This window comes from Anguilla anguilla, chromosome 17 (assembly GCF_013347855.1).
Source record: "Anguilla anguilla isolate fAngAng1 chromosome 17, fAngAng1.pri, whole genome shotgun sequence".
In the NCBI taxonomy this organism is placed as follows: domain Eukaryota; kingdom Metazoa; phylum Chordata; class Actinopteri; order Anguilliformes; family Anguillidae; genus Anguilla; species Anguilla anguilla.
Genome location: NC_049217.1, coordinates 6566170 through 6585476, shown reverse-complemented (window position 1 = coordinate 6585476; position 19307 = coordinate 6566170). Strand labels below are relative to the sequence as shown.

The 19307-nt window shown below is 40.1% G+C and overlaps 1 protein-coding gene across 1 annotated transcript; it reads right to left on the bottom strand.

Annotated features, from left to right (window-relative positions):
* Positions 1-439: 439 nt before the first annotated feature.
* On the bottom strand, positions 440-18189 carry LOC118216682 (beta-1,4 N-acetylgalactosaminyltransferase 2-like). Its single transcript, XM_035398079.1, has 10 exons — positions 18020-18189; positions 12952-13104; positions 12019-12125; positions 10661-10698; positions 7304-7484; positions 6309-6395; positions 5268-5449; positions 3469-3612; positions 2090-2312; positions 440-1196 (listed from the first exon to the last, which is right to left on the bottom strand). The coding sequence occupies exons 1-10, from the start codon at positions 18148-18150 to the stop codon at positions 1015-1017; spliced, it is 1428 nt and encodes a 475-aa protein (XP_035253970.1). The 5' UTR covers positions 18151-18189; the 3' UTR covers positions 440-1014.
* Between the last annotated feature and the right edge of the window lie 1118 nt (positions 18190-19307).

Below are 19307 nucleotides of genomic sequence, written 5' to 3'. Positions count from 1 at the left end.
AGCCGGTTGTAACTGTCACGCTGTGACGGGTGCTGTCCTTCCGAACATCGACAGCTGACAAGGACGAGAACCGTGATCCCAGCGCATTCCGGAATCTGCACACATTGTCACACTTTGTTTGGAACAGGCTATTGTTAAAATGCCTGGGCCTATGCTAATAACACCGTAGGCTACGTTAAGGTTTCCAGTTGCTATTTCAAACCGCTGAGAAATGAGAAGGGAGAACCCTACAATGGTGGAAACCGTGGAAATGGCAAAAAATGGGGAAAGTCTGGAAATCCGCGGCGCCTGTGACCTCCATGACAAACACCCAGACATACTGATCACATCACGAAACCCATGTTTATTTCATAAAATATTTTTTCTAATCATCATGCGGCATTATTGGTGGGGTTATTTGGTCTGTTATATTGGGGGGGGGGGGGGGGGGGGGGGGGGGGGGGTGCAGTTGAAACGTGCCTTTGGCTTCTGCTGTGTGATAGAAAACAGTGGAGCCACACACTCATTTTATCCACTCACAGACAACATACATCAAAGGGAGAACAATTAGTACAAATAAAGGCGCTGTCTATTTTATCACATGTCCAAGTGGCAAAACTTTGCTGTAAACATATATATATATATTCCATCAAACACCGCAACACTGCCTGTCCCAAAGTGATTTTCTGTAGGCATGTGGGTAGAATCTGGAATCCCAACAATGTATTCAAAAGGTCGAAGCAATATTAAGACCACGTAATCCCTTCCAAATGAAACGAGAGAGGCGACAGAAATAATGGCAATACTGCGTATCCAACATACCTACTGCTCTGAGAGTTTTACACAGAAACATAATATGAAAGTGTGCATGTTTTTGTAAAAAAAAAAAAAACTAAAACAAAAGCATAGCAGCCGCAAGCCAGATAGCGCAAAGTTGCAGTCATGGATTCACACCTTTTTTTTTACAGTTAATTTTACTAATGTCCCAATGTAATACTTCCACAGTACTCATATGTGTCTCTTCAATCCGAATGTTCACCACTTCATGCATTTCAGGCGATTCTTGAAGAAGTGGAGGTACAATTTCTTGTTGCCGTCACTCTGGGGGGGATGCCGAAATTTTCGGTAATTGTTATTTGCTTCCCTTTTCTGGTGGCTAATGTTGAGCACAGGGCAAATGACCGCCAGCAGCTCTCCCAGCCCGTCCATGAAGAACTCTGCAGAGAGGAGACAACCGGAGAGAGAGCAGAATGTCACTTTTTTTTTTATTTAACCTTTATTTTACCAGGAGAGTGCCATTGAGACAGAATCTCTTTTACAAGGGAGACTTGGCCAGGAGAGCAGCTCAGCATCAGTTTTTACTCCTAGCCTGTGAATCGAGTGGTTGTTTGACTTTGAAACCAGATTTTCAGTCTGGGGGCGACATAGCTCAGGAGGTAAGAGTGGTTATCATCCATTGAATAGCGGCCTTAAAAGAGAAACCAGTCTGAAACCAGTCTTAAAGGAGAAACCAGACTGAAACCAGTCTTAAAGGAGAAACCAGACTGCCCAAATTCTGAGGAAAGGGTAGAGAGCAATCTCTTCTGGAAGCAGTCCAGCAAGGTAACATATTGGAGGGGCCAAAGTATGATATCCAGTCTTCTGCATGGCAGGCTGGATCTTGGTGCATAGGTGAATTTGTAGGAGAGGAACTGTGCTGTGGAGATCCTTATAGGGCTGGTGGGGGAGACCTTAAAATATATTCTGTATTTTATGGATAGCTAGCAGAAGTAACAGAGCACAGGAGTAACATAATCCCTACTGGAAGTCTTGAAAGAATACTCTAGAGGATGCATTCTGGACCGACTGAAGTGATGTCAGCAGTCTAGATGAATTATTGTCAGCACAGTATTGCAGTCTGGGTAAAATATTAATGAAACATGCTAATTCCTTCCCCAGCCAAAATTGACTCTATTTGACAATATGAATGTTAGAGTTGATCATAATTATATCGAGCATGCCAAGGATTTAAAAACAGTGCATTGGAAGACGGGCAACTTTGCAAGGACACGGTTCACCCAAGAGCTTTAGGTAGGAAAGGGAGGTTAAATAGATCTTGCCCAGGCCTTACCTGAGTGGCCCACTCTCTTCAGCAGTGGGTCGAAGCCCACCTTACGTACGGCGTCGGTCCGGGCCAGGAAGAAGTTGATCACCACAGAGGCGTAGTAGCACTCTGGGATGCCTGGAACTTGATGGTAGGTGCCGCTTACTCTGGACAAACAGCCACCTTCCTCATCCCCCTCCTCGTAGACGAGTTTGAAAGAAAATTTGTTTGCGCCGACCGACCCAGCTACCTGCCAGCATAGGAAGATATTCCATTCATTTACTAATCATTAAACAGCCACAGACACAATCCATGAAGGCAAGATCTACCTGGTACCAGTCTACCTGAAATAATGACAACAGTACCTTGACGTTTTATTTAAAAAAATAAAACCAGGGAAGATCATAACAATGCCAATGATGCCGTTCACAGCAATAAAATTACTCTGTATCAACTGTTAGTCAAACTAAATAAAAAATTTTTACTGCATGAGTCAATCATTAATTCACAGCATTAGAATGGCCTATTTATATTAAACAGAACTGACTGGGACAAGAGTGCAGCACAGGAAAGAACAAACAAATACAGAAATTGACATTAAAAAAAAGAAAAAAAAAAGTCAATGAACAATAAATTAGAAGTATGCATTTTTGCTGTTTATCAAATTCAAATTGCTCAGCATATGTTCCACTAAAATGGTTGATTGGCTTTTTAACGAACAGGCTATGATCGTGTGAGTGTTGATTGGAAAAGCCCTGAAGTTAGCAGCTCGCCGTAGACTGGACTACGATTGGCGCCACAGTCCTGGACTGGTCTGAGCAGGCTGGGTGGCGGAGGCGTGAATCGCAGATTAATCTGACATCAAAACGCTGCTTTATCTTCCCTGACACACCCCCAACTGTACCTCTCCTGCCGGTGTGTCACCAAATGACTAGTCTCGAAAAGACAGACCGATCTCCACACTTCGTTTCAGCGCTGTGCCAGCAGATCTGGCTCAACCCATCATCATTCCGGTATAGGGGGGGGAAAAAACGCTCTGGCTTGTTTGTATTTCTTTAAACCATTCACAATTGGGTGGCGCTAAGCCCAGGATGCAGCGACGGTGCCCTTGATAACGGTAACACGCAGATAGCGGAAGGGGAGGAGAATTCCGACTGAAATAGTCGGCCAATGGCAGGATTATACCCACAGTCTATATCCTGTGAGTCAGACTACCAAATCACCAAAAGTGCATCAAAATCCGTGATGGAAATGCCACTTTGCCTGTGCGACAGCTCACCACGTCCCGTGCGCTGGCTGGAAAATAGAGACCTTAATCTCACCCTTATGGCACGGCAATTCCCTTAGTCTCTCAAAATCTATGCCAAAATACTGCCACTTTCAGCAAGCAGAAAATCAGTGCTTACCACATCTAGTTCAGGCTTAGACTCCATTATTTCTACAAATCTCTCTATCTTTGTTCTCTCTGTGAACTCAAAGTCATCATCCACCCAAAGAAAGTACTTGGTGGTGACCTGCGAGACGGCAAGGTTCCTGCCAGCAAACCAGCCCTACAGGGTAAAACAGAAAAAAACACAGTGCATTAGTGAACACTGAACACAGCACAGCATGCAACACTCAATACTCAACACTGAACACAGCATTCAACACTCAACACAGAACTCAGCATGTAACACTGAACACTCAAAATTAAAGACAGCTTGCAACACAGAACACTCAACACTGAACATAACATGTAAAACGGAACACAGCTTACAACACAGAGCACTTAAAGTAACATTCAACACTGCATGCTGTGTGTGTTTGTGTGATGTGTGTGTGTGTGTGTGCGCGCGTCAGTGTCCATTTATTTGGTACTTGGATGGGGGACCACCCAGGAAAACTAAATTGGTGTTGGTGGGCCAGCAGGGGGCAATCTTCCTTCTGGTCAAATAGACCCCAATGCACCAGTGCAGTGAGGGGGACTCCGTGCTGTTGGAGATGCCGTCTTTCGGATGTTAAACCGAGGTCCTGACTCACTGTGCTCATGAAAGACCCCATGACACTACCCATAAAGAATAGGGGGTTCCCCGGTGCCCTGGCTAAATTCCCAACCTGGCTCTCTCAAACTTGTCACCTAATCATCCCCTGATTTAATTGGCAAAAAAAAAAAAGTATCTCCCTCTCCACCTTAGCTAATGTGTGGTGAGCATTCTGGCACAAAATGGCTTCCGTGCGTCACCCAGGTGGATGGAACACGTTGGTAGTGGGTGAGGTGAGTTCCCACTCATCACTGTAAAGCACTTTGAGTGTGCTATATAAAAGCAATGCTTAATTCATTAATGCATTCATTATCCCCTGGTAGAGTAGAAACTCAGAAATATGAATCCATTGTGAATCTTGGCTGTTAGTATAGCCAAACTAATACATCTAACGGCCAATATATTGGACTGTTATTTGCATTTTTATTATGGTTTATAGATCATGCGTGATCAACAACTGCTTCCGTTTGGAATGCCTGGCGGAGATCTGCACTCTACTGAGTGCACACTTCTAGTTGGACTATACCTCCCCCTCTTCACGTCTGTACTTCCCGCTCCCGTCTGCTGTCTGTCCTGGCCCCTCGCTGGTGGAATGACCTCCCCGTGGCGGTCAGAACAGCAGAGAATCTCACCACCTTCAAACGCAGACTGAAGACTCATCTCTTCAGGCTGCCCCTCTCCCCACCCCTCCCTAGCCTATAGTTTAGCTCACTGTACCTAGTTAGGATAATATGATTGTTAGTGTATCTGGCAGGATTGTTTTTGTCTGATTAAGTGTGATTAGATGTGATTCCAGTGCTAGTTTGTACTTGGTAGGATTCTTGCTTGCTGAACAGCTTACTCTACAGGGTTGGAGTCCTGATCGATCACTTCTGGCACTACGATCCTTACTTCACTCTAGTGTTTCTTTTGCACCTCTACATCATGAACCAATGCACTTGTTGTACGTCGCTCTGGATAAGAGCGTCTGCTAAATGCCTGTAATGTAATGTAATGTAATATTTTTGTCAGAGATGAAGGATGAGGTGTGGCTGATATACAGGACTGATATGTATAAATTCATAAACATACAAGCTAGACTGACAAGCTTGAATGGAACGCGAACTAAATATAGACAGTTGGAAGAAGTTGCGTGACTAGAGGAAATGCAGTTCAAATAATTTGAGAAAACAGACAAGCTGTACCTGTGCGGGTGGCATAAAGTACTGCTCAATGTTGTCTCCATCCACTTTCTGTTGCTCAAAGCTGTCGTCCGCAATGATGATTTTGATGTCTTTGTAAAACTGTCTAATGCTTTTGACAAGACGGTTCACTTCAGGGTACCTCAGGAAGGCCTTAGTTGTCACCGTTACTTGGGAGTTGACATCTGAAATGATAAAATTAATGTGTACATTCTCTGAAGTCATATTATTTGGAGTAAAACATTCACACTGCGACACGTTCAGTGCTACATGCTGTGTTCAGTGTTGAGTGTTCAGTTTTACATGCTGTGTTCAGTGTTGAGTGCTCTGTGCTGCAAGATATGTTGAGTGTTGGGTGTTACATGCTGTGTTCAGTGTTGAGTGTTCAGTGCTACATGCTGCTCTTCACAGCTAATGAAGAGAGGACATCGCACAAAGATTTGAAATGGCTGAAGGAGCGCAATCAAAATAAAATAAGTTTCCCTACAGCTGAGTCATCTAAACATTGGTCAGGGATTAAGTAAATTAAACACAGCTTTTGACATTGAAATCTGAGTCTTGAAATGTGAGCCTGTATTACCGGTGCCACGCCCAGGTGTTGTGTGGCTCTGAGAAGGATATTGTTTAATATGTTCTTTAAAAAAGAGAAAACCCGTAAATTCAATTCAGTTGTATTTGTATAGCACTTTCTACAGGGAACTGTCACAAAGATGCTTTATGGAAAAACAGAACAGAGGACAAATGTGTCAAGTCATAGTCAGAACCCACAAAAGTCCAGCAAGAGAGGTTACAAAATTCCAAGTGGGATGAAGTAAGCATTCTAGTTTTGCCTTACTGCATTCCCTTGCAGTAGCAACAATCATAGCACTATCACACAATCACTTTGTAATGCCTTACAAGAAATCCTTCATGTTTGCGTTGCACACAATGGCATGTCTGACATTATGGACAATACATTGCTGGAAATTGCTTGCATATTCTTTGCGAGAAGTGTTTGGAAAGGTCTAAGTTCAGGAATGAATACAGGCAGGTATGGTGACTCACCCTCTCCAAGGTCGTACAGAACCGGTACTGTAGGCTGTCGGATCACAACCGGGAAGATGGTCTTGTACTGCTCAAAGGTGAAGTGTACTGATGAAGAATCAAAACAAATGGACATATGAAACGGTAACCTCACACGATGGTGTATTGGTTGAAGGTTATGATGTTCATGTCTTTAGCTGTAGCTCAACAATGGTCAGTTCCTTAATTAGTTCATTCACTGAATTCTATGCCTAGCCACCTTTAACTTAATACATTGTACTGCTTGCTAGGTAATCACTGTGTATAGTTTTTTTTTTTTTTTTTAAGTTTAGAAATGTTTGAAAATTCCTCTTTCCTGAGCTTCTGAAGATTCATGTGACTGCTTAACCCCTTTAGCTTATTGGAACATTTACTGTGAAATGAAAATGAGATCATTTAAGAATGTTATATTGGCATGTTATATGCCAATCACACATATACAGTTTGTCTGACCATATCTATTAGGGGTGTGTGTCTCTGCTTCTGCAGCCAACTCTATATGTATTTCAATAAGCAATCAATGATCTGATGCATCCAAGATGCATTTTAATAGCTAACAATTAGACATGACACGATTCAGGCCTGTTTTGGTGCAATGTGGTGCGATTTAATACAATACAAATTGTTTATTTTGACTGTACCATAGTTTTGCTACTGGTTGCAAGAAACATTTCACCACGACAACATCTGATTATAAATAGAACATATTTTACAATATAAAATGAATATGGAATAATTAGAATAAAATAGGTTCAGGGGCTAAACTGCTGCTTTTCATGGCAGTTAATTAATATTAATTTCATAGTATACTATCCACTTAAATCAATAATATTTATCCTCTGGCCCAGTTTTTGATTACTCTACCCAGCTCTGATTCAAACTGTTGGGTAAAGTAAACATGTGATTTCAGAGCTCATTACAAACCCTTTAGACTGATGAGAGAGAGAAGTGGAACAGAGCTCAGGGGAGGGGCTTACCCAGGTCTCCAGACTTGATGCTGTACACAGTGCTTCTGTAGGAGACCCGACCCAGCAGGTCATTGAGAGACTGCAGGCTGGAGGTAGAAATGGAGAGAACCTTCTCATCCTGTCCCTTCACTTGGTCCTTTTCCTGAAGATTTTCCACTGCCAGGACACCACTGCTTACACTCAGTGTCACCTGCACATACAGTCAGGAGCCCACAGTTAAACAAAACAAGTGACTTTTGTGGCAAGTGGCTTTTCCTCAAGTTAATAACCATAAGTCTTCTGATCCTCAATTTGGTAAAGTGTTCTGCATCCATACTGTAACAAAGTAGTTCAGTTCTTTTGCAGGTTGTTGTCTTTTACAATTTTAACAATTTTAGTTGGTTTGATTTAGTGCACCAGGGGCCTCATTCATAAAATATGATGGAAAACACGTTTTCAGCTAACAAAACAGCCAAGTTACTCACACATACAAAGCACTGTCCATAAGTAATTAATTCAAACTGGCAAAATCTATGCCTGCCGAAATATTGCATCAAATAAATTGCAATTTCTTAAGCTAAGGACCAGACTATATAAAAGAATGCAAGCAGTGTGCCTTTTGAGCAGGTGTTGGTGATTGAAACTGATAAATAGTTGTATGGGCGACTAGTCTGAGGGGCGACTGGTCTGTAGGGTGGGGAAAACTTTGGCAAAGGATTCACCGTAGCTCCCAGGCTTGGTGAACCTCCACTCACACTCGGCCCTGGGGGACCACTGTGTGTGATGGTTTTCATTCCAACCTCAACTGCAATACCAGAATTTTAACAAGCTGTTAAACGAGCTGGGGTCCCCCAGTCCCCAGAAAGGGCCAGTGTGGGTGCACACACCTGATTCTACTAATCAAGGTGTTTAGCAAAGATTCTAGTGGTTGATTAAGATTTCCCCCAAGGGTTGAGTACATTCCTAAGGTGGTTTCATGTGTGCACTCGTATTTGCTTGCCATTAAAGGCTCTCTTTGTCCCATCCAAAATCTGGACTTTGCTTGGCTTTTGCTTTGTTTCATCCCTGTGCTGGATTTTTATTTCCTTTCCATTGAAGGCTTGCTTTGTCCACTCTACGATTTGGACTTTATTTGTCTGCATGCCGTTTAAGGACTAAAATTGCTCATCAATAATTTAGACTTTACTAGCCATGTTAGGCTAGCTTTTTGGCTTTTTGGATGTTAATCCTTTAAGGCTTGCTTTGTTGTCCATGGTTGGACTTTGTTTCTGCTTGCCTAGGCGTTGAAAGGTTGTCTGTAACAGACCTTGGTCAAATACCAAATAATTTGTTTTTTATTCAAATACATTTCTGTGCTCTATTGATCTTGCCTGGTGAAATTGAGCCTGCCAATATGACCAGAAGGCAGGGTTTGCACTTTTTGAGAGTATTTCATTGGTTCCAATACACCAGACAAGATCAGTAAAGCATAGAAAAGTATTTGAATCCAAAACAAATATGTACTGTGTGTGACTCCTCCTCGAAACCTTTGTGGTTTCTGTTCAACCAGGGTAAATTTCAACCATTGCATGACTGACCTTAATTCTTTGTTTCACCTGCTTTAACTTTCAGTACTATATCGTCTTTTTAAAGTTTGTTCTGTATGCATTTCTTTGAATTCTTCTTTTGTGTTATTGTACTGTGGATGGAATTGGGAAATAACATAAGGAAACAGAAAGATCTATAGCACAACCATAATTCTTTTGAGGAACACAGTTTTCTTATTGTCTAGTAAACAAATAGCTTTTTATAAATGCAATGCTTGTTTTATGTGAATCAAACAAAAAAAAAAGAAAGGAAAAAAGGAAACACAAGCAGCCCTATATGCAGTATGTAGGCATTGTGTGTTTTTATAGAAGAACCAATCAATACATTTAACGGATGTGTGTTTTAAAAAATATTTTTCACAGAAAATAGTCTATTATATGGGAACGGCCATAAAAAAGGAAAACAAACAGGTGCATTTTTTCAGTGTACACAACATCTAACAGCATATGTGCGTGTGAATTGTTTTTGATTTTTCATTCAAATAAAGTGCCTTCTCTTTGAATCTCACAATGCTACCAACTACCAATGCTGCGTAAACATTATGATTAATGAACAACACAAACGTTATACACCAAAAGAAAATTGGTTCAAAGAAAACAATCGGAAATAATTTTGTTGTGATAAAAGTCTGGGTCATCGCCCATTATAATCTTTAAAAAAAGACCTCAGAAAACGTCAGCATTTATAGAATTCAGTGTATTGTTTTTCCATGTGCTTTAGTTCTTTTTTTCTGTGTAAACCACCACTAAATTCTTAAATGTAATGCTTCAATAAAACCAAATAGACTAGGTTACAAATAGACATTTAGCGAATTAGCTGGCTAGCTAGCTAGCTAGCTTCAAAGCCTGTGAGCGAGCCATACTGGACCAAAGCCGGAGTGGAGAGAAAAGATGGACACTCCATCGTTTTGAAACCCTGCACCGCACTCCAGTCAAATTACATCCCCTCTACTCTCACACTCCGCTTCACGCTCACATGCTCTGACCATCCCTTAAAAGAGAAATATCCTGCTTGAGGAATTCATGATCACCGATCAAAGATGTTGTTTTATCCTTCCAGTACCCAGCCTCTCTCTCTTCAGCCTCCTTAGCTAGGGATAAATTTATCTCATGATGGATGACATTATGGTAAGTGCACTTAATGATAACCAGTAGCTATCAGGAGGCATCACAGAAACATTGATTCTAGTGAGTTGATGTTGATGTGCGGAAAGGCAGCAAGAGAGATATAATGGGAGGGTGGGTTGAAAAGTCTCTTTTTACAAGACAGCTGTTTTATTTATTAATTTAACACCGAGGTCGAAATATTTGATGACAAGCCCACTCTGACTCAGTGATCAGGAAAGCTCTCAGTCGTCACAGCCCTCAAAGGGTTTCTCTGAAGTCTTTGAAGTTATGTCTGTTAAGGGAAGACTACGTCATTCCTAGCATATGACTGACAGCATCAGATCCCAATCCAGAGACAGCGATGGTGGTAGTATTCATTGGAATTGACAAGTATTTACTTACACATTTAATGCATTCCAGTCATTGTATGTGTTGAGTCATTCATGGTTGTACGTCTGGCAGAAAGGTGTTTTGATATTTTAGTTTGCCAAATTTAGCTCCAACAAAAGCCACTGCATTGTCTCATATTTTATTTAAATTTATAATCATGAAATCCACAATAAACATATTTTGTCATTTGATACATGACATGGAATGCATATGCTCAAAAGAAAATGGCAGAAATAATGTTAGCCATCCCTCCACCAGATTTCACCAAAAATTGGGCTGAGCGAAGTCAGTTATTTCCACTAACCTGGTAGTTTTGTTTTTGTACACCATGCACACCTAAACCTGGAACACAGTACAATTCAGAACAAAACTGTAATTATTTCACTAAATCTTGCCAATTTGTGCCAAACGGTGTCAATCCCCTGTGTAGTACTAATTCATTTTTGGTATCTAGGCATGCCATTACAAATTTACATTTGCAATATAAGTATCTTAACGTAGTACACTGAAAGTCCTCTTAGTGTCCTCTGTGGTAAACTCATCCCTGTGCACTAGATATGACCTTCTCCCGCACCCACCTTGCTACTTTTTATCCCTCTGCATGCAGGGTTATAACTCTACCCTCCTCTTGCCCTTTTCATGCTAAAACCCTTGAGCATGTCTGACTTTCTCCTTTACAGGAACCTGCTGGACAGTATGACTTTGGGCTGGCAGCTCTCTCAAGGTGGCCTCTACTGACCTCCTCTTTGACTACTCCGCAGCCTTTGACCTCCTCATTGACTACTCTGTGGCCTTTGACCTCCTCATTGACTACTCTGCAGCCTTTGACCTCTTCATTGACTACTCTGTAGCCTATGACCTCCTCTTTGACTACTCTGCAGCCTTTGACCTCTTCATTGACTACTCTGTAGCCTATGACCTCCTCTTTGACTACTCTGTGGCCTTTGACCTCCTCATTGACTACTCTGCAGCCCATAACCTCCTCATTGACTACTCTGCAGCCTTTGACCTCCTCATTGACTACTCCGCAGCCTATGACCTCCTCATTAACTACTCCGCAGCCTTTGACCTCCTCATTGATTACTCCGCAGCCTATGACCTCCTCATTGACTACTCTACAGCCTTCGACCACCTCATTGACTACGTTGCAGCCTTTGATGCAGCTGAAGAAATGTCTCGACTAAACCTCAATTGTCATTCTGTGGCCGAAAGACTTTATTGTCTCTCTACAGGAGTCCCCCAGGGTCCTGTCCTGGGTCTTCCCCTCTTTTTCCTGAACATAAAGTCTCTTAGGCCTGCCATCTCTGCCCAGAGCTTTTTGTACCATTATTATGCCAGTGACACGCAACAGGTTCTCTGCCGCTTTTCCTCTGATGGACAGGTACCTGGTCACATATCAACCTGAAAAATTGACTACTGACTGATGTGCTGTACTCTCAACCAAAATCGTTCCTCCTGCCTGACTTGCTGTACCAAATATAGCATGATTGTTTTATATCAGAAGCAAAAACATTTTATAAATTAGCTTTGAGTGAAAGTCTCCTTTACTTTCTAATCCTGCACTCTGTATGCCAGCTGTGCTTCAGTATTGAACACATTTTTAATAATCAGCCATGGTTTATCTGTTGCTAATCCTCAGAATTAATGATTAGGTCACAGTACCTGGAATGAGGCTCTTCTGAAGAGGACTCACAATGAATCCTTGGATTGGATATTGCAGAGGGGAGTTAGCTGGCGCTAACAGAAGTTGGTTTAGAATTGACTTTTTTCTGTAAGAGAAAAATCATCCTTAAATGAATTTACATTTTAGTCAACATTTTGAGTTTACTTTGCGTTCCATAGAGTTCCACCATAATAAAGGGAATTTTTATTATATGGACAACAAAGAACAATTTTCATTAACACCTTCCAACAACAAATGATTCTTTTTCTCTCTCTCTCATTCACTCACTCACTCACACACACACATACGCACACACACAATCAGACATTTTCATATGAACCAGCTAATCACAACTGAATCTTCAATAAACTGGCAGTAGAAATGCCAAATAACGTTGCTGTGTTTTTGTCAATGTTCCGATGATGGGTGACTACGGAAAAAGACCAGGTTAAAACCTAGTATATGGCTGGACCTAACACACGTGATCCGGCTGACCAATGGTGTAACTTCATCAATCAGTCACTCACTCAGTCACAGACATTCGTGTTTGTAGGGCTGGCCCCGCTGTTGCGGTCCAGCCAAAAACAAACAAGAAAAACAAGCTTTTATTGTTCAGATTATTGTTTGGTTTCTTCTGTCAGTATTTCTTAGAAACAAGGTGTGGGTGAAAAAACATCATGACACAGCGATTTGCCTATACAGTGCTGTGGGAAACACTAGATTTGGCACTAGACTGCTACTCACAAAGCCATCTTTTATCAGGAGATTGAGTTGCCTAACACCTGTATGTTGCAATGTTGTATGACATGGTGTGTGTGTGTGTGTATCACCCTTGTCTTGAGCTTTGTGTTTGCATTTGTCTCTGCTGCGTGTCTTGTGTTCTTCCAGTTTGTTATCTGATTGGCTAAACAACTGTGTGAAATCGCACTCACCTTGTCTGATACTTTTCGTACTCTTCAGCTCTCCGCCTAACGATGTCACTGAAGTTATCCTTGTTCACGTAGTCGCGTAAATTTGCAGATCCTGCTGGACAGGAACACGACTTTGGCTGATAGCTGGTATTGGGCGACATAGGGTCGTAGATCCTGCACAAGCAAAACATGCATCAGAACATGACTGAATATAACTGAACAGCTTCAGAGACACAACATCTGCACCAGCCTGACTCTGTCCTCCCTCTGGCCTCCCTTCAGCCATTCACGTTTGTATACACTGAACATTTCCTAAGGGCAGCAGAGATGGATTTTCAGCGCATTCACCCCTCCCCTTATGGAAATTTACAATGCTGAAAATATATTTTTAAATAAAATATTTTTGTAAGATATTGCAAAAAGAATGCCATAGGTCAGTAAATATGTCCTTTACTACAGCTTTCAGATATTGCAGTACCTCACATTGCTGTTAATGATTAGCATTAACCTCTTAGCGCAAAGCCCCTAGTGCTCAGCATGCCAAGATTGTCCAACTCAGACATTCATTGCTCCTGCAACCAAAGTATGAGTTCAAAACAGAAACACTTTGTTTTAGTTTCATTAGTAGATGATACATGACAACTATGCAGAAAACGGAGTTTCGCAGCGCCACCATTGTCGCTCTGGTCGTTCATTTACCAAGCACCTCCTCCCTGCAGTCTCATCTGTAACTACACCCCCCACCCATGACATAATGGACAATATTGTCTCTCTGGGCATTCATAAAAATATTGTTTCACCACTCAAAAATTGTATTCTGTCATAGCAACAAGATAAACTAATCAATAGCCCTAAGATATGCCAATACAGCAGTGAAAACGTTGCTCACTGAATAATGAAATAAACATGACAAAGTTTTCAAAAATTATACCATGTCATTCTACAGTCAATATCTGGGACTAAATAAAATGAATAAATATACAACCATTGGTTTTACGCGTAGAGATGTCCCTTTTGATAATGAGTGGTCATATATCATCTTGGACAATCTGTTTGTGAAATATACGTGTATTTGTGACACCTGGGTACCTTCCAAAATAGCTGTGCATAATACCACGCATTGTTTACGGCATTGTCGCCCTTTTTACTACAGTCTAGCTTGATTGACAATTTATTTATTCAGTAGGTGAGAGTATAAGCTTTCTAATGATGTATAACATGTCTAATTTTGCTTTTGACCAAAGGTTTTCTCATCATCGCATTCACTTAGGCATTCACTCTGTGGTAGCAGTAAAACACACTGAACCTGACGAAACATTATCAATGATTTTTGGCTGGACCGCAACAGTGGGGCCAGCCCTACAAACGCGAATGTCTGTGACTGAGTGACTGAGTGATGAAGTTACACCATTGGTCGGCCGGTCCAGCCATATAATAGGTTTTGACCTGGTCTTGTTCGGAAATTCTTAGAAAATAGTATTATTATTGAGGACTTCTGCACATAGCTAAGCCATATGTTTGTTGATAGAAATGGCTGACATCGTTTTCTGGAGTAAGACAAAAGCGGAGCGAACTGTATCATTGATTTATTGTCTCTGTCTCTATCTACTGAACACAGATAAGATTTCATCATCGCTGTGTAAATATTACTTCTCAAAATATTTTGGTTATATATGTTATTTTTTAAATTAAGTGTCTTTAAATAGGTTAGTGGTATTTTATAATGAGGATATTTCACACTGTAATGTAAGTGTTCATTGGTAGTTTAATAGTTTTTGTGATGCATGCAACAGTGATGACGTGAGAGTTGGAACATTGTCAAAATGAGGTGGACGGTTGAAAATTCCTTTCATGTCGCCCCACCCCCATACAAGAAAACATAGGAGAGTACAGAGTATATAAATACACACGAGTTAATTATTACACATTTAGGTACTGTACCGCATTGTGTGACAATGTTTTTGCATTATTTTTTAAATCTGATATCAATGTTTCATCTTAAACCTTCATAAGGGACTCATTTGTATGCTTTATAATGGACAAAAAGCAATTCATTCATTTATGGAGAGATTTTGGATATGTTTCTGGACCCCTAGATATTGTAGACCATTGTACTGACAGGAAGCTTGTAATTCCCACTTGAAAATGATGCAACAGTGAGTTTCTTGAGTCAAAACAGTTGATTTGTTGTGAAATATGTGAATATGTTGTGATTTACAGCAAATCATAATTTATACATTTTGGATACATTTGGAGATGCTGGGTGCACTGCTTAGTTTTTGCTTCATAACATAACATATCCACCCTTAGATTTTATGAACTTGTGGTCCACAAGTTTCTGATCCAGGACATGTGTAGTTTAACCTGCTGTATATTTGCAATCTCTCAGTATTTCATTGGAAACTAAAAAAGAGCAAATTAATTTTAGATTTTCTGCCTAGACAGTTGCATTTGTGGCACTTTATGGCTTTCAAAATTATCAATATAAACTAATCTAAGTTAGTATTGTAAATGGTAAAAATGTCTTGCTTCATTTAAGCCATATTTCAAGTCTCTGTGATGTTCGTATCTGCAGTTATAAAGCTGTTAATAGGGTACCCCCTAAATGGGCGAGGATTAGCCAGATTTGGCAGGTGCGCTAACGGGTTAAAGAAGGCCAAACAGGTACAGCAGGTCTGAGAGGAGGGAGCAGTCACGGTGCTTGCAGTGTACCAATGGTTATTGTTTGAAATACTGATAGATTCAGAGATACCTGCTTATCTATGTACCATCGTAATGTCTATCATTGCCTGTCTCCTTACTTTTCATTTGTTTTGCTGGTATCATACAGAATCTGAATTCATGGGAAACTGACCCCCCCCCCCCCCCTTTTCTTTTTATGGAGAAATGACCCATACCCTCTTCAGCCAAATGAATTATAAAATGTGAACTATTCTTTGGATTTATGACCATGAAAATTTCCAAACAAAAAGAAACCACTAAGCAAAAGGAAACATTTATCTCAGCAACTTCGAATGTCACAGTCAAGCTGTATTTAAGAGTATTAGAAAAAAGTTACTTATTGTAAATTAGTTTTTTATGACCGAGTTCAAGTTTATATATTGGGATATGCAATAAATATACATTTGCTAGTAATTTTATATGTATTGTATTTGTATGCCTAATTTAGAATAAATATTTATGCATATTAAACCATTGTAGGTGATGAAATTGAATAAATACTTTTTCTCAGTGGGGACATTTCTGTGATAGAAAATTGGCCCATGGAGTAACTTTTCAATGAGGGTCACTTTTCTATCAGACAGGTTATAAAGTGTTTTAAAGGTTTTTTTTTAAATAAATACATTTTTAAATTATGCCGCTCCCCAAGAAATCTTTGAATTATTCTTTTGTCCTTTCTTTTTCAGGCACCTTGGTTGAGTTGTGAAGTTGTGCTAGAACATCATTCAGTCATTAAGTAAAGTAAAGAGTTGCTTGACATGATATAAGGATCGCCAGAGTCTCTGAAGATGCAATAAAACGTTTACAGGTATGTGTCTTCGTATGTGAAGCAGTTGAAAATGGTTTCGAAAAGGAACCAGTTTGGGGCAGGATATTTGTATACCATCACGTCCTACCAGTTACTCTACAGCAGACATCGCCCCAGTTAAGTCTAAATCTGTCCTAGCCAAGCTACAAGCTACCTGGGAAACACTGCTTGCTACATTGAAGCTACTTTATACCAAATGTTGTAGGATGCAACTTTGAGGTCAAGTTTAGAAGCAACTCACAGTCAAATAAATCAGTTGGGGACAAATTGTCCAGTTTCTGTTGAAAACGTTCATTACAAATATTTATTCGAAAACATGGAATACACGGAACTAATTCACTGAGCCATTGTGTATTAATTTATAGATACACTGGCATCCAAGGGCTGACTGTGAATAGTACTGCCTCCATAGCCTCCAGTGTTAGATCATTCAGAAGGGCTTACTCACATGAACAGTACGACAAAGTCAAAGCCTTTCAGCCTTTGCATGGGAAAGATGGTTTCTATTTTCTATGCTGCCAGTCATCCACAATATGTAAATCACTTAAAAAGAGTCTGAAGTATTTTCAGCCAAAATTAAATCACTTTCTCACTGATTCAGTCATTACAGTTTTAAATTACAGCTTAAAGTAAAAGCTGCAAACCATGAAGTAGTTTTTATTTTTTTTTAAATGGTGATCATTAATTATTCCAGTTGACAGAACTGACGTGACAGCCTTACTGGTTGCCAAAATGCAAGTTCTTGCAGACACACACATTCACACCTCAGATAGTAACCCCCCAGTTCCTGCTTTGTCTTATCTCCAGGCTATGCTGGCTGAGCACTTTGAAGCTTTCTATGGATGAGAATGGCCAAATGGTGAATTACATGTCTGACCACAAGTAAAATTCCTAACAAAGTAGGCTGCAACCTATTGTACCAAAACAAAATTTAAAGATGTGAAAATGGAAGCACATCCTGTTTCACTATTGTGGTGAAAATGCAATTTGAGCATGCTCTGTTTCTGACATTAGCATCATCTTTCTTTCCATGATGGACTACAGTAAATAAATGGACACTGCATTAAATATTAATGCTTTTTAATGGAATGCATTTTACTTGTAATTATTCCTAGCAGCAATTGCCCACTGTTTTTTTTTCAAGCACATATACCTGTTATGTTATATTAATCATTTCCCATTGCTATGTACAAGATCTATAAATTAATTTAAGAAATTAATGTTTTTGTTTTTTGTTGTTGTTTTTTTCTTTGCCTTGACAGCTCTGTGGCAAAATCTGTTGTCCAAAGTTTACTCAGGATTTTGACACTTTGACATATATTTCAGAATTATTTAATGATCTTATCCACATTATGTTCTTCTCAAAGGTACATTCAAGCAAAAACGACATGTACTGAAATAAATGCAAAACAGATTACAAAAGAGCATGCAAATATTTCAAATATTTATTTAGCTCATTGCACGCTCTCTAGGATTCTTCCTATTGGCACCACGACTGCACCTGGAGAGGTTAAAGTATCTAGAGTAATAAAGGGATTAAAAACATAAAGCCAATCCTACCTTTGAAGAGGTTGTAATGGTAATGGACAATTAAATGTTCTCAAGTAAAACAAAGCAAACACTGCAAGTGAAGAAACGGCAAATAGGAATTTCAACAAGCAGCTGGAACTCATTAACTTTAAAAGAGACATAACTGTGGTACGTGCCTGACGTGGATGCACGAGTAACCAAGCGTGTTTTTCGTTTACAGTGAATACACTCGGGGCATAACTTGAGGACGAGGGGGCCGTCCTTGAGCATAACGCTTAATGTTGTTCCTCCCAAATCATATCCTCAGTGGTTATCTCTCTTTGTTTTTAGATATTCACCTTTGAGAAACAGGGGAGAAACTCGCTCTGTGAGCCCACAGGAATGTTACCTGTGTTCTCTCTGTCACAACAACCCCCACCCATTTTGCAAACGCCAAAGGAATGCTTTTGGGGCAATTAGGATCACACCACAATCACATCTCCAAATGTATACAGTGCCTTATAATTTTTTCCCTTGAAAGTTTTATTACTTTATTGTAATAAAGATCTGAAATTTGGATGCAATTCCATTTAAATCACTAAGTGAAAATCTTAATGTCTGTATAGATAAGGATTGTTGAGGCCTGATCATTGGAATCTACATTTTCGGGGCATTCCAGTTAAAAGCGAAAAATAATTAAACAAAAAAAAATTACACTGAAAATAGTTTACCTGTAGATAGAGAGTACAACTGGCTGTTTTTGGCGATTGTGTGTCCACAGATTTCACCTCTTTGTTAGAAAATAATAATGTATTTGACATTACTGTAAGGTAGTATGTAATGTAAAACAGCAGTAAATATTATTTTGTTTTTTAAAGAGATATTCAAAAGCTGAGTTGGTTTACCTCTAATACTACTAATATATTCATGTTTAGTCTCTTTGGAAAGACTGTAAGACAATGAATCTTTTAATAATCATAGGGCTTAGCCCTGCTTCCAAAAACACAAGGCAATTTTAATATGCAAATTTATTATTTTTCAGATAAGACAGACCCTGTCTGCAACCACACCCCATACTTTGAATCTCACCAAATCAACACAACGACGTTGTCCCCCCCTCTCTCGACCATGCCCCCTCCCTTGCAGAACCACTTAAAAATGCAGACTTTTCTTTAGCTAGTTTAGTCAGCCTAAGGAGGAAGACAGCAGTTCTTGGGGGACTTAACGTCAGCCAGTATCATCTGTCACGGTAGACATTTTGCTGGCTATTGCTCGCTATTCTGGGAGAAAGCTGTGGTTTGGTAGGCCTAGTTGAACATGATCTTCAGATCAGATGTGA

Bases quoted from the DNA above. Each gene is read 5' to 3' on its own strand.
- LOC118216682 (XM_035398079.1), bottom strand. From the start codon at position 18,150: ATGTCTCTTTTAAAGTTAATGAGTTCCAGCTGCTTGTTGAAATTCCTA. The intron at 12,126-12,951 runs GTGAGTGCGATT...TTTCTCTTACAG, and splicing joins TACGAAAAGTATCAGACAAG to AAAAAAGTCAATTCTAAACC. The intron at 6,396-7,303 runs GTAAGCCCCTCC...ATTCTTCATCAG, and splicing joins CATCAAGTCTGGAGACCTGG to TACACTTCACCTTTGAGCAG.